This window comes from Carcharhinus amblyrhynchos, chromosome 18, assembly GCF_965287045.1.
Source record: "Carcharhinus amblyrhynchos chromosome 18, sCarAmb.v2.hapA, whole genome shotgun sequence".
NCBI lineage: Eukaryota > Metazoa > Chordata > Chondrichthyes > Carcharhiniformes > Carcharhinidae > Carcharhinus > Carcharhinus amblyrhynchos.
This window is the reverse complement of record NC_137341.1, coordinates 13,197,798-13,210,172: the sequence shown is the minus strand read 5'-3', so window position 1 is coordinate 13,210,172 and position 12,375 is coordinate 13,197,798. Positions and strand designations below refer to the sequence as shown.

The following is a 12,375-nucleotide window of genomic DNA, read 5'->3' as shown; positions in this document are numbered from 1 at the left end:
TTCCATATCACTTGGATGTTTTAAATATGTTTTGACAGAGAATTCCAGAAGTTCACTATCCACTGAATGAAGACCTTTTTTCTCATCCAAGTCCTAAATGGCTAAAGCAGTGTCCCCTGGTTCTCAAACCAGCCACACCGCCCCCCCCCACCCCCCAAAACCAGGGGATGCACCCTTCTTGTATCTACGATCACCTTGACTCACTCATCTGAGGAAGGCACTGCACTTCAAAAGCTTGTGATTCCAAATAAACCTATTGGACTTTAACCTGGTGTTGTGAGACATTTTATTGTATCTACTGTATTGAGCCCTGTAGGAATTTGTTTGAATGAGATCATCTGATTCTCCTAACCTCCAAAAAATAAATGTCCAATTTATTTAATCTTTGCTCGTCGGACAATCCGACCATCGTTAATTTGGTGAACTTTTGTTACACTCTCTCTATGGCATGTATATCTTTCCTTGGATAAGGAGACCAAAACTGCACGCAGTATTTGAGATATAGTCCCAACAAGGCTCTGTGTAATTGCAGTTAGACATCTGTAGTAATTCAGCCAAATGCCAGTTCCCTGTCACCAACACCCTTTATTGTGCACCATAAGAAAGGGCTGCTGAGCTTGTGGCTTATAATCAGGTAGTCTTCACCTTGGGACCTACTATAACTGTCCAGATAGAAAACCCCCACTGACCGCTTCCAATTGGATGAGTCTCCGCTCACTCAATAAGGCAGCTCGTACTTCACAGTGCCCACAAGGAGATCTGTTGATGATTCCCTGTGGTCTTTATGGTCATCATGATATCGCTTCACCTTAGGTTCACGTTTCTCCCAGCACTTCCACTGCGAGAAGGTTCTTTCCATTGTTTAACGCTAAGTCGGAGATCTGTTGAAGGCAGGCTGGGTCAGACAGTGTTAACCATACAGGGGTTCTTTGCTTTTGGAGGGAGTGTAGCAGGGTTACCGATGTGGATTTCTCATTAAGTTCTGCTTTAGCCCGGAGGCCCATTTCTTCGATTTGGTACGAGTCCGTCATCCCATGAACAGCTCCGCAGGAGCTTCACCTGTTGTTGTATGATCCTGTCATCGAACAAAAGTGTGCCTGTTTAGTTTCCAACCACTTCTGAAGGTTTGAATCACTTGTTCGTCCAGTCCATTTGACGACAGGTGATGTGCAGTTCAGATGTGTTGGGTCCATTGGAGAGCACAAAGTTCTGGAAATCACTCCTAGTGGAAACCATGCAGTTGCCAGAAACCAGGATTTCTGATGATCTTTGTTATAATTTCTTAGGTTATCATGGAGCCTATGCATTCACCTCCAACCACTTGGAGTGTGCATCCACCATGATTAAAAGTATGGAACCCATAAAAGTCCTGCAAAACCCATATGCATATGTACCCATGACCTGCTAAGCCACTTCCATGGGTGTAGGGTGGCTGAGAGCAGGAGTTTTTGATTTTCCTGGTGCTTCACCAAGTCTGATGTCAAGAGCTGGCCACCAGACATAACTGCTAGGCAGCATCACAATTTTTGATACTCCCAGGTGGCTACAATGTAGTTCCATTAATGTTGGATGTCATTCTGGGGGTGCAACAATTACTTGGGACCCCCAAAGATCCCATCCTCAACCATAATTTCAACTTAATGAGGTAGGGTTTCACTTTTTTTCAGAGGATTGTCATTGGAATCCACCATGTAAACCCATGTGCCAGTTTTGGATAAGATTGGATCATTTTGGATCCAGGCTTTAATCTGCCTTGCTAACACTGGTGTGGTCTCTTAAAAGGTTCAGTGTCATCACAGTCCAGTGCAGGAGCAAATACTCTAATCAACAAAATGCATTTGCTGCCATTTAGTATATTTCAGAATTTCATTCATCCAGAGTCTCATTCAGTTTCACAAGTTAACTTACTTTCTTCCTCTCTCAAAATCAAAGAAGTTATTGTATAATTTCACGCGAGTGGAGTGTCTAATGAGTCAGAGTCCAAGCTCCATATCAGTGGCTCCATCAGCAAGATTCTGTTCTTTGTCCTGAAGAGACTTTTTGAAGGCCAATCTTGAGAGCGATGGTGGTTTAGATCTTTCAGCATGTGACCAGTTGCAGCCATTATATCAGACTAGCAATGTCCATTTTGAAAAACAGAATTTAAATGAGAAAACATGGAAGATGGACAGATTTTTAAAATTTTCTTGCTTCATCTCTTGTTGGCATAGGAATTGTTCACAAAATCATCACTCGTATCTTCAGTCATCAATATTGCTGAACCTGTCAAATGTTTCTGACTCGTCGTACTTCGCCAATAATTTTTAACTCTTTTCAATACAGAAAAAGAACTTTAACTGGAAGCATTTGTGACAGGTATTGTTAAAAATATTTTCAGAATGATTTCCACATTTGGAAAGGTTCCCTGCAAACCATCGCTTCCAAGTCTATACAAATCAGCTGGTGATCTTGAAGCACATAGCTCGTCATTTCTGATGAAAACAATGGATTTGCTTCTCTTCAAAAGATCTGTGTCAATGTTTTCCCAGTAGAATTCACTTAAATTCTTACTGAAAATACTTTTAGTAAGAAATTAAGTGAATTCTATTGGGAGAACGTTGACACAAATCTTTTTGAAATACTTTTAGTATTTTCATCCAAACTTTTTTCAAAGCATACAAAATAAATCAACAGTTTTCTTCGGGGATTCATTTCTACTCTGCAATTGCACCATTATCATGCCACAGTAACACTGACATTCTCAACAGTGATCTTCTCTTTCCCTTTTAAAGTGACTTCATTGTCTATTTTCATTGAAAAATAACTTCCTGCACCTTGCATGCTTCTCATCGTTATAGGGATCTGCATGTTTTGTCAATGTTAGTGCTTCTGCTTCCACTGAGCTATAGTCATTTCTAACTATCAAGACAAAGCATTTAACTGAGGCTAATAATTGTGCAGCATTCAATAAGGTTTTATCAACCTTTTACAGCAATTTGCTGAAAACGTTAGTTCTTTTAAGTAAGTGGTTTCAGCAAAGAGTGAAAACAGCAGTGTAGTACCTTTCAAACTTCTCTGCTAAGGATTTTGCCTGGTAAGGTTTCCTTTAGAATCATAGAATCCCTGCAGCGCAGAAGGAGGTCATTTGGCCCATTGAGTCTATACCAACAACAATCCCATCCAGGCCCCATCACTGTAACCCCATGTATTTACCCTGCACTAAGGGACAACTTACCATGGTTCATCAATCTAACCTGGCCATCTTTGGAGTGTGGGAGGAAACTGGAGTACCTGGAGGAAACCCATGCAGACACCAGGACAAACAGTCACCTGAGGCCTGACCCCTGGCAGGTGAGGCAGCAGTGCTAACCACTATGTCACTGTATCTTTCCAATTAAGTTTAGAGCTTTTCTAAATTTATTTATTAGCATCACAAGTAGGCTTGCATTAACATGCAGTGAAGTTACTGTGAAAATCCCCTAGTTGCTACACTCTGGAGCCTGGTCGGGAACACTGAGGGAGAATTTAGCATAGCCAGTGCACCTAACCAGCACATCTTTCAGGCTGAGAGGGGAAACTGGAGCACCCAAAGGAAACCCACGCAGACACAGGAGACCATACGTACAGTGACTCAAGCTGGGAATCAAACCCGGGTGCCCGGCACTGAGAGGCTGCAGTGCTGACCACTGTGCCACCGTGCCCCTCTCACTGGTTATGTATATCAACAAAGTTCATTTTCAAAGCCAAAACAGCAATTCCTTGAGTGGACCACCTGGTGTCACTAATTCTTTTGACTGTCAAATGTTTTCCATGTCCTTCTCCAAGCACAACACATTCCACTGATGTGTGGAAACGAAACAAAAGGCATACACATTTTGAACAAAGTCAAAGAAATGTACAGATATTCAGGATTCACCTGCAGCATGGCAGATTAAATTCAAGGAGTGACTGGGACATGGGATGAGTAATGCCCAGGGGCTTGCATTGTTCAGCCTTGCTTGTAGATCTGAATATTTTCCTGACATATTTGTGCATTATCCAAGTGCTGCCCACATCAATTTTTGATGTCCAAACCTAAATTTGCAATAATCTCCAAAACACTTGTCTCCAGACACTCAGAAGTGAGGGATTGCAGCTAAACAAAAGAAGGAAATTCTCTACAGCTTCACTATCACTGGCCACATACTTTAAAATTAATAGAACATAGAACATTACAGCGCAGAACAGGCCCTTCGGCCCACGATGTTGCACCGACCAGCTTTTCAAAAAAAAAACACTAACCCACTAATCTAAACCAATCCCATTTCGTCCATAAACCTATCCACAGATCTCTTAAACGCCCCCAAACTAGGCGCATTTACAACTGCAGCTGGCAGGGCATTCCAGTCCCTCACCACCCTCTGGGTAAAGAACCTACCCCTGACATCAGTCCTATAACTACCCCCCCTTAATTTAAAGCCGTGCCCCCTCGTGCTAGCTTTCTCCATCCTAGGAAAAAGGCTATCACTATCTACCCTGTCTAAACCTCTAATCATCTTATATGTTTCAATAAGGTCCCCTCTTAGCCGCCTTCTTTCCAGCGAAAACAACCCCAAATCTCTCAGTCTCTCCTCATAGGATCTCCCCTCCATACCAGGCAACATCCTGGTAAACCTCCTCTGCACCCTCTCCAAAGCCTCTACATCCTTCCTGTAATGTGGGGACCAGAACTGCACACAATACTCCAAGTGCGGCCGCACCAGAGTTGTGTACAGTTGCATCATGACGCTGCGACTCCTAAATTCAATCCCCCTACCAATAAACGCCAAGACACCGTATGCCTTCTTAACAACCTTATCTACTTGATTCCCAACTTTCAGGGATCTATGTACACATACACCTAGATCCCTCTGCTCCTCCACACTATTCAAAGTCCTCCCGTTAGCCCTATACTGAACACATCTGTTATTCCTACCGAAATGAATTACCTCACACTTCTCCACATTAAACTCCATCTGCCACCTCGCGGCCCAGCTCTGCAACCTTTCTAAGTCACCCTGCAAACTATGACACCCTTCCTCACAATCTACCACACCTCCGACTTTGGTGTCATCAGCAAACTTACTAATCCACCCAACTATACCCTCATCCAGATCATTAATAAAAATTACAAACAGCAGTGGCCCCAAAACAGATCCCTGAGGCACACCACTCGTAACCGAACTCCATGACGAATATTTACCATCAACCACCACCCTCTGTCTCCTATCTGCTAGCCAATTCCTGATCCAATTTCCTAGATCACCCCCAATCCCATACATCTGCATTTTCTGCAGAAGCCTACCATGGTGAACCTTATCAAACGCCTTACTAAAATCCATATACACCACGTCAACTGCCTTACCCCTATCCACCTCTTTGGTCACTTTCTCAAAGAACTCGATAAGGTTAGTAAGGCACGACCTACCCACTACAAAACCATGCTGACTGTCTCTAATCAATTCATTACTCTCCGAATAACTATAAATCCTGTCTCTAATAATCCTTTCCAAAACCTTACCCACCACAGAAGTAAGACTCACCGGTCTATAATTCCCAGGGAAGTCTCTGCTCCCCTAATGTTAGTTGGTCCACATGACTCACATCTGATGTTGGATCAACTGTTATGGAGCAGTGTTTGACATCTTTTACTTCATTAGCGAATTGCTTTCTGAGCTGCTGTGCAATGATTGTAATTAATTCATCATCAGTTTTGTGCTTTAAAAAGTTGACCTTCCTTAAGGCACAATATTGATAACTTTCCAAATGCTGTTTGAGAAGCTCATCAAATTCACTGAAATATTCAAGCTAAAAAAAATCTCTCCAAGTTGACAGTGATGGCGCATCATGTCCTCTCTGCGGTAGTGCCAAAGAAGACAGGGTTTGAGTGTGTCCCAGCGCTTTCCTCCTATAAGAACTCTGCTTTTGAAATTCAGCTGATAATGCTGAATCAGTAGCTTTAATATGAGCTTTAGAAGTTTCATGATCAGTAATGTCGCTTCCAACAATTCTCCAGTTAGCGTACCCATCATCGAATGCTTGATTCCCTTTTCTCGGATCAGGGAGTAATTTGCAAACATAACAGCAGGTGGCCTGGGAGGTTTCTGGAAAAAAACAACCAATTTCTAATTTCCATCCTCCCGTTTCTCTTCACCCTCAGAAAATTGGATTTACGGAGACTTCTAACCTGCTTTCAGCTTCCAACCGCAAACTCTCCTCAAATTTTCCATATTACCTATGATTTTTGATTTATTTAGTACAGACTATTCTTTCATACCAGTGGAACAGATTTTGCCCATAAGGCAATGTTTTCAGGGTAAGTTTCGTCCTTCACTTCAACAGAAGAAATATCTTGTAGTTCCATTGCCATTTCAGATTCCATTTCTTGTTCATCCTTTTCAGGCAATCAGTCAGCCTAAGTCATCAATACTTCATCCATACGTCAGGTGACTGAGAATGAATATACTGTCTGTGCATTGCTTCAAACTTTTTTAAAATAAAATGGCAATCTGTCTTTTTGTCTAGCTTTCCCCTGTTGCCTCTTTTCTGAAAGAGTAGGCTTCTGTTTTCCTCAGCCCTTGGCGTTGAGTCGCCCCTGCTCCCCTTGCTGCTCGATGGCTACCCAGAGACCTGACCAGCTGGCTCACTGCCTAGTGGCTTTTTTCACCTGGCCCCTGCAGCTTGCACCTCAACTTTGCCTTGCTGTTGCTGGCTTGTTGGTTAGCCTGCCAGCTGGGTCGAAATAGACAAACCTACTGTGTTTTTCTCAAAAATTAAGTAAAATATGGGGTCTTCTCTTCTGCCACTTCTCTCCCTCTCAGTCATCTCAAACAATGTTCAGACCAGTGTTTTTCCACTCTTAAGGGGACTCAGTTCATCGGAGTCTTAATGTCACTTTGCATTGCCTGCTGATTAAGTCCATCAGCAAATGCAGAGTAGTCAGGCTCTGATTGTGCCAACATACACTGGCCAGCATTCTCCCCCATTTGTTAGGGCCCTGTGTTTTGGCATGGTGTGTTTCATTGTAAATTCACCTCTGAGCAGCACTCTTACTAGCCTCTCCAAGTCTTCATAGATGATTCTAGACATTGAGTTTCAGTCAACTGCTGCTGCTGCTGCAATACATCAACAAGTATGGTTCTGGGCAAAGGTGTTGGACAATGATCTTGATCCACAGTGGAAACTCCTGCTTTCCTTCCTACTGCTCCCTCACTCCAGTTTGCGGATCCTCATCCCAACTGCCTACAAATAACCCTGCTCCAGCTGAGATCAATTAGCTATGCATAAACCAGAGATACAAATTAAGATCTTCCTGGTCTGTGTGACCTATCTTTATGTGGAGCCAAGTGTGAAAATTGAACTGTAAGCTTCTAGGTGCACTGTGCCATTCCCTAATTGAACCAGGATGTATCATCATTGCTTCAGAATCTTTTACAGCGATGTGTTGTTTCAAGGTGATTATTGCAGAATGCACACTTACATCCTGTGCAAATATTAGATTTGGATTTTTTAAAAGTTAAATGCCAATAAAATTAATTAAATTTACAAAGAATATTGTGAAATTCTGACGACCATTTTTCAAAGAGGTTTATGATCTCCAAGCGTGCCTGTGTTTTTGTTAATATTGATTCTCTTTTTTATGGCCAGGATGATTCAAAGCCTCCCTATTCCTACGCACAGCTGATTGTACAGGCCATATCTTCTGCTCAGGACAAACAGCTAACACTAAGTGGCATCTATGCACATATCACAAAGCATTACCCTTACTACAGGACAGCTGACAAAGGATGGCAGGTGGGTGAACTCAGGAACTGGCATTGGTATAGAAATGTGTAAGTAAGAGCAATTAATTTAATCAATTGCTACATCCCACCAAGTCAAAGTATACACTGTCTATCCCTATATCAGTATTGAATTTCGCAAATATTCATTATTTGATTTTGGTAGAAGAACCAAAGGCAATGTGAAGGAAAAAATAAATTGTCCAGTGAGTTATCATGATTTGTAGTGTGCTGCTTAAAAGGGTAAAAAGAGCAGCTTCCATAACTTCAAAAGGGAATTGGATAAATACTTAAATAAGTGGGAAAAAACGTTGAGCTTTGAGAAGCAGGAGTTAGAACTGCCACAGATATGATGGGCCGAGTGGCCACCTTCGGTGCTGCACCATTCTATGGTTCTGGATATAATTCTATAATCTCAAAATATGATAACAACTTGAGCATTGCCATCAATGAGCTTTAATTTACAGTCCTTGTTTTATATTGAGCACATGCTAAAACTCTAGCTGGGAGAATGTGGAAAGCGCAGGTGGTTTACTTGGAATGGTTTAAATGTAGTAATTGGAGTCAAAGTCAAGGTGGTGGTCATACTTGCCAATATCATTTGTCACCAGGCTGAGGAAAGTCAGAAACTTGGTTTCCAGATGAAAATTTAATATGTAATGAACACTGAGAGACCATATAAATCCCATTCTTTATGCTGGTACTGTACTCGCCATTGTCCATGCCCGATAAAATGGGTGTTTATTGCTGTTGAGTCCTGTCCTGAAAACACAAAACTCATTTTCACAAGGGACCCTTGAAGCTTATAGAAAGGACAAATTATTGTCCCAATCTGACCAGGCTAGTTGTGATACCCAGACCCTAAAGATAAAGGACAGTGTGCTGTTTGTGTTGTGTTTTCGTTCCTCCGAAAAGTAATTTCTTAATTTACAAACATAATTCCTCCTTTTGTCAGGAATTGGGATTTATAGGAACACAAATTTAATCTGAGGTGTTTTTGTTTCCAGACTTACTGTTGATTAAAGCTTAAAATAGTTGTTACAGATTAGAGAAACCGAAGACTGAGATTCTTAATTGAAAACAGTTGCTCCATTGTTAAGTTTTAACTTCGTAGGTTCTTGAGGGTGGAATGGTTGGTTTCTTCACAATGCAGCTTCCATGTTATGTGCAGGATGTGACATACAGGTGGCTTTTGTCACCATATGGTCATTATGTAAGTCTGTGGAAAGTGTTAAAAACATTTCTCTTGATATGCTAGAAAAATTGTTTTTTTTTCCAAAAGAAAAATTAAATGATGTGGGGAAAATTCAAAAATCATTAATCTCTATCAGCAGGACAAATAATAAAATATTAAAGACCAGTGGCTTCATCTTGCCAATGGACAACTGCCCTGATTTCCAAAAGTATGTTTAAAGTAGCAAAACTAGATTTGTGGTTTGAAGCAATATGCAACACTCACTCAGCAGATGGATTTGATGTTGGGCTGCAAACCAGAAGTTGTAGTACAGAAAGGAGAACCGTATAACTTGACATGTGAATGTTCCCCTGAATCATAGAATCCCAGTTGTGCAGAAGGAGGCTGTTTGGCCCATCGAATCTGCATTGACTCTCCAACAGAACATCTTACCAAGGGCCTATCCCTGTAATGTATTTACCTTGCTAATCCCTCTAAACTACATAACTTTGGACACTAAGGGACAATTTAGTGTGGCCACTTAACCTAACCTGTACATCCTTGGACTATGGGAGGAGATTGAAGCACCCGGAGGAAACCCATGCAGTCATGGAAAGAACATGCAAACTCCATACAGACAGTCACCAAAGCTGGAACCCTGGCCTCTGGTGCTGTAAAGCAGCAGTGCTAACCACTGAGCCCCGTTCAGCCCCATGAATGGATTGTAAGTTCTTTACCTATGTTTTTAAAATATATGTTTGTGAATTGAATATTGACTTAAAAAGGAAATATTTCAGGGTTCTGGGGAAAGAGTAAGGAGATGGAACTAATATGGATAGCTCTTTCACGGAGCTGGCACAGACATGGTGGGCCTCTTTCTCTGCTGTATATTAAAACTTTATTTTTGATCTGTAAGCTAAGAGCCTTTGCAATTTGTTCTTCAATCTGACTTTGTTTTTGATGCAGTTGAGCTTTCAGTATTGTCTTTTCCTTTGCGACAGAATTCAATCCGCCACAATCTTTCTTTAAATCGCTATTTTATCAAAGTGCCACGGTCGCAGGAAGAACCCGGAAAAGGGTCATTTTGGAGAATCGACCCTTCATCGGAGGCAAAGTTGGTGGAGCAGGCATTCCGAAAACGCAGGCAGCGAGGGGTCTCCTGTTTTAGGACGCCATTCGGACCCATCTCCTCCAGGTTGGAAGCGATACCAATCTGCATTTTGAAAACTGTTGGTTTTTAAATTGTAGAACACAAGCGCAATGCTTTGAGCTGAGCTTGTGATACATTTCGGGCGTTGTTGTGCAAAACATTGATCAATGCAGGGGTAGCCATTTTCAGTTGAAAATAACAAAATCTTGAATGATATGTACATCTGCCTATTGTACGATGAGAAAAACTGAAGAGCTCCAGGTACTTGGATTTATAAATCGTATATATTATTAATGGTTATCCCATATCCATGTCTTTCTCTAGAGTGACTTGTGATGTAAACAAGATCCAGCTGAGGAATGCTTTGGTAAAAAGATAGCCCCAAACTGTACTGAAACTTTGTGGGAAATGCTACAGATTGCTCAAAGATACAGATAACCTGGGGCTATTTTGCTACAGATGTAAATCTCCAGCGGTCTATTACTTGACACAATCCAGCATTTTCACCGTTGGAGGCTGTCTTAATATCTGTGGTACCCCAGATAATCCCCAAATGCTCTAGTAGAAAGACTATATGGTGCAGTGGTGCTGACTCTTTTTGCCTTCTTTTTCCCTTGTGCTGTCCTCTGGCTGTGTGCAGAGCTGAGTAAGTGTTTTCTGTTGTTCCTACTGTAATTGTACTGTACCTATGTGCTCACTGAACACCACAGACCATGCGATGGAAGTGATTTCTTAACCCATCTGTTTTAATTTCTAGAAAAATAGGTGGACTGAAATAAGTGGTAGTTTCGTGTGGATTCCTAGTCTCACTTGGCTCAGTTAGTCGCATGTTCATTTTGAGCACAGTGTGTTCAGGCCCCACTTCAGTCACGAGCACGTTTTTTAGGCAGTTATTTCAATAGAGTGCTGAGAGACTGCTGCATTGTTGGAGTTATCCTCTAATTCACGTGGGGTTGTTGAGTACCTATTGTTTTTTTTTGTAGGACTGAGCCATGTTGAACGTACAGGCCTTGACCTAGGTTTTTTTTTCAGGTTGCAGTCATTTTTCTGGTGTAATTTCGGTTTGAAAATTTGAACTTTCAACAAAATGGCCCAAGAAACAGACAAGTTCAAACAAAGCATATGTGGGTTCCAGTTCCGTCAATTTGGATTCAGTTACTGCTGCTCTTGTCATTGGAATCCCATTCTAGTTTGAGGATGTTTGCCAACTTGAACTTGGTGTTGCTGTTGCTTCCTTTTTCCTGTTTCAGTAGCAAGGAATGCTACTGAAACAGAACAATTTTTGCTTCCAAATGGCAGAGTTTTTTAGTGCAGACTTCCACCTGTTTTTGCTCGATGACCTGGAAGTGATTATCCCAGACAATAGCATTTGATCATGTTCATGGTTTCCTGTACAAGCAAGTCACAATGGCATTTTTGAGGATGATACTTTTCTGATTTTTCAAGTGGAAATTGTGAATTGAAATTTGAAAATTTTTACACTTAGGATTTTTGAACTTACCTTGTTTGATAGCGTCTTGTTCTTAATATCTGCTAAACTTGCAGTTTAAAGCTTGGACTGGCTCCTTGCTGAATCTTCAGCTGCTTTAGCGATGTGATAGATTGAAATGACCAATGGTTCCATGTTTAGATTGTAGAAACAGTGTGGTCTTAGCTCCACTGGACCTATTTTGTTCTTTTAAAATCAATATTTCTTTATTCCCTTTCCAATCTCTTTAGCTTTTTCCATCTTTTCAGTTGAGAATGTGTACAGCCAATGTACTACTTTCTTCCTAATTTCCTTTCAGTAACTCTGCTTGGGTCAGCTGATGTCATTCTTCTGCAGTCTACCACCCTGACTAAGTTGGGTTCATCCAGACTTTGGTTGCATTCTAACTCCCAGCCAGTCAGCATCATCTATCGTTCCTTTGCTTATTAATCGACATTGTCGTCTGGTCCAACAGCTCCTTAATTTTAAAATATTCATCCTTGCTAACATACTCATCCTTCTGAGATTGCAAGATCAAGACTTGGCATATGATCTTGAAAGAGATAGGCCATAAGCAATCGATCTCTGTGTCATCTGGTATTTTTGTTTAATGTATTGCAGGCTGACTTGCATTAACCCTATCCCTAGAATGTAGTGATCCACAGGATAATTTTGGATGAAAAAATCCTTATGCCAGAATCACATCTTTCCATAGCTGCACCAGCTGATTTCTTGGATATCAGTGCCCTAGTTTCAGTCACCTTTTTTTTTGAAATCTGTTTATCAAGTTCTTTTCACAGTGAAC

General features: G+C 41.3%; 1 protein-coding gene across 1 annotated transcript in view; it reads left to right on the top strand.

Moving 5' to 3' along the window:
* The window catches only part of foxk1 (forkhead box K1), a 100,509-nt gene that overhangs the window by 76,945 nt on the left and 11,189 nt on the right, over positions 1-12,375 (top strand). The window contains exons 4-5 of the mRNA XM_080206399.1: positions 7,645-7,791; positions 9,954-10,147. Coding sequence (XP_080062525.1) covers positions 7,645-7,791; positions 9,954-10,147 — 341 coding nt within the window. The remainder of the gene's footprint in view (positions 1-7,644; positions 7,792-9,953; positions 10,148-12,375) is intronic.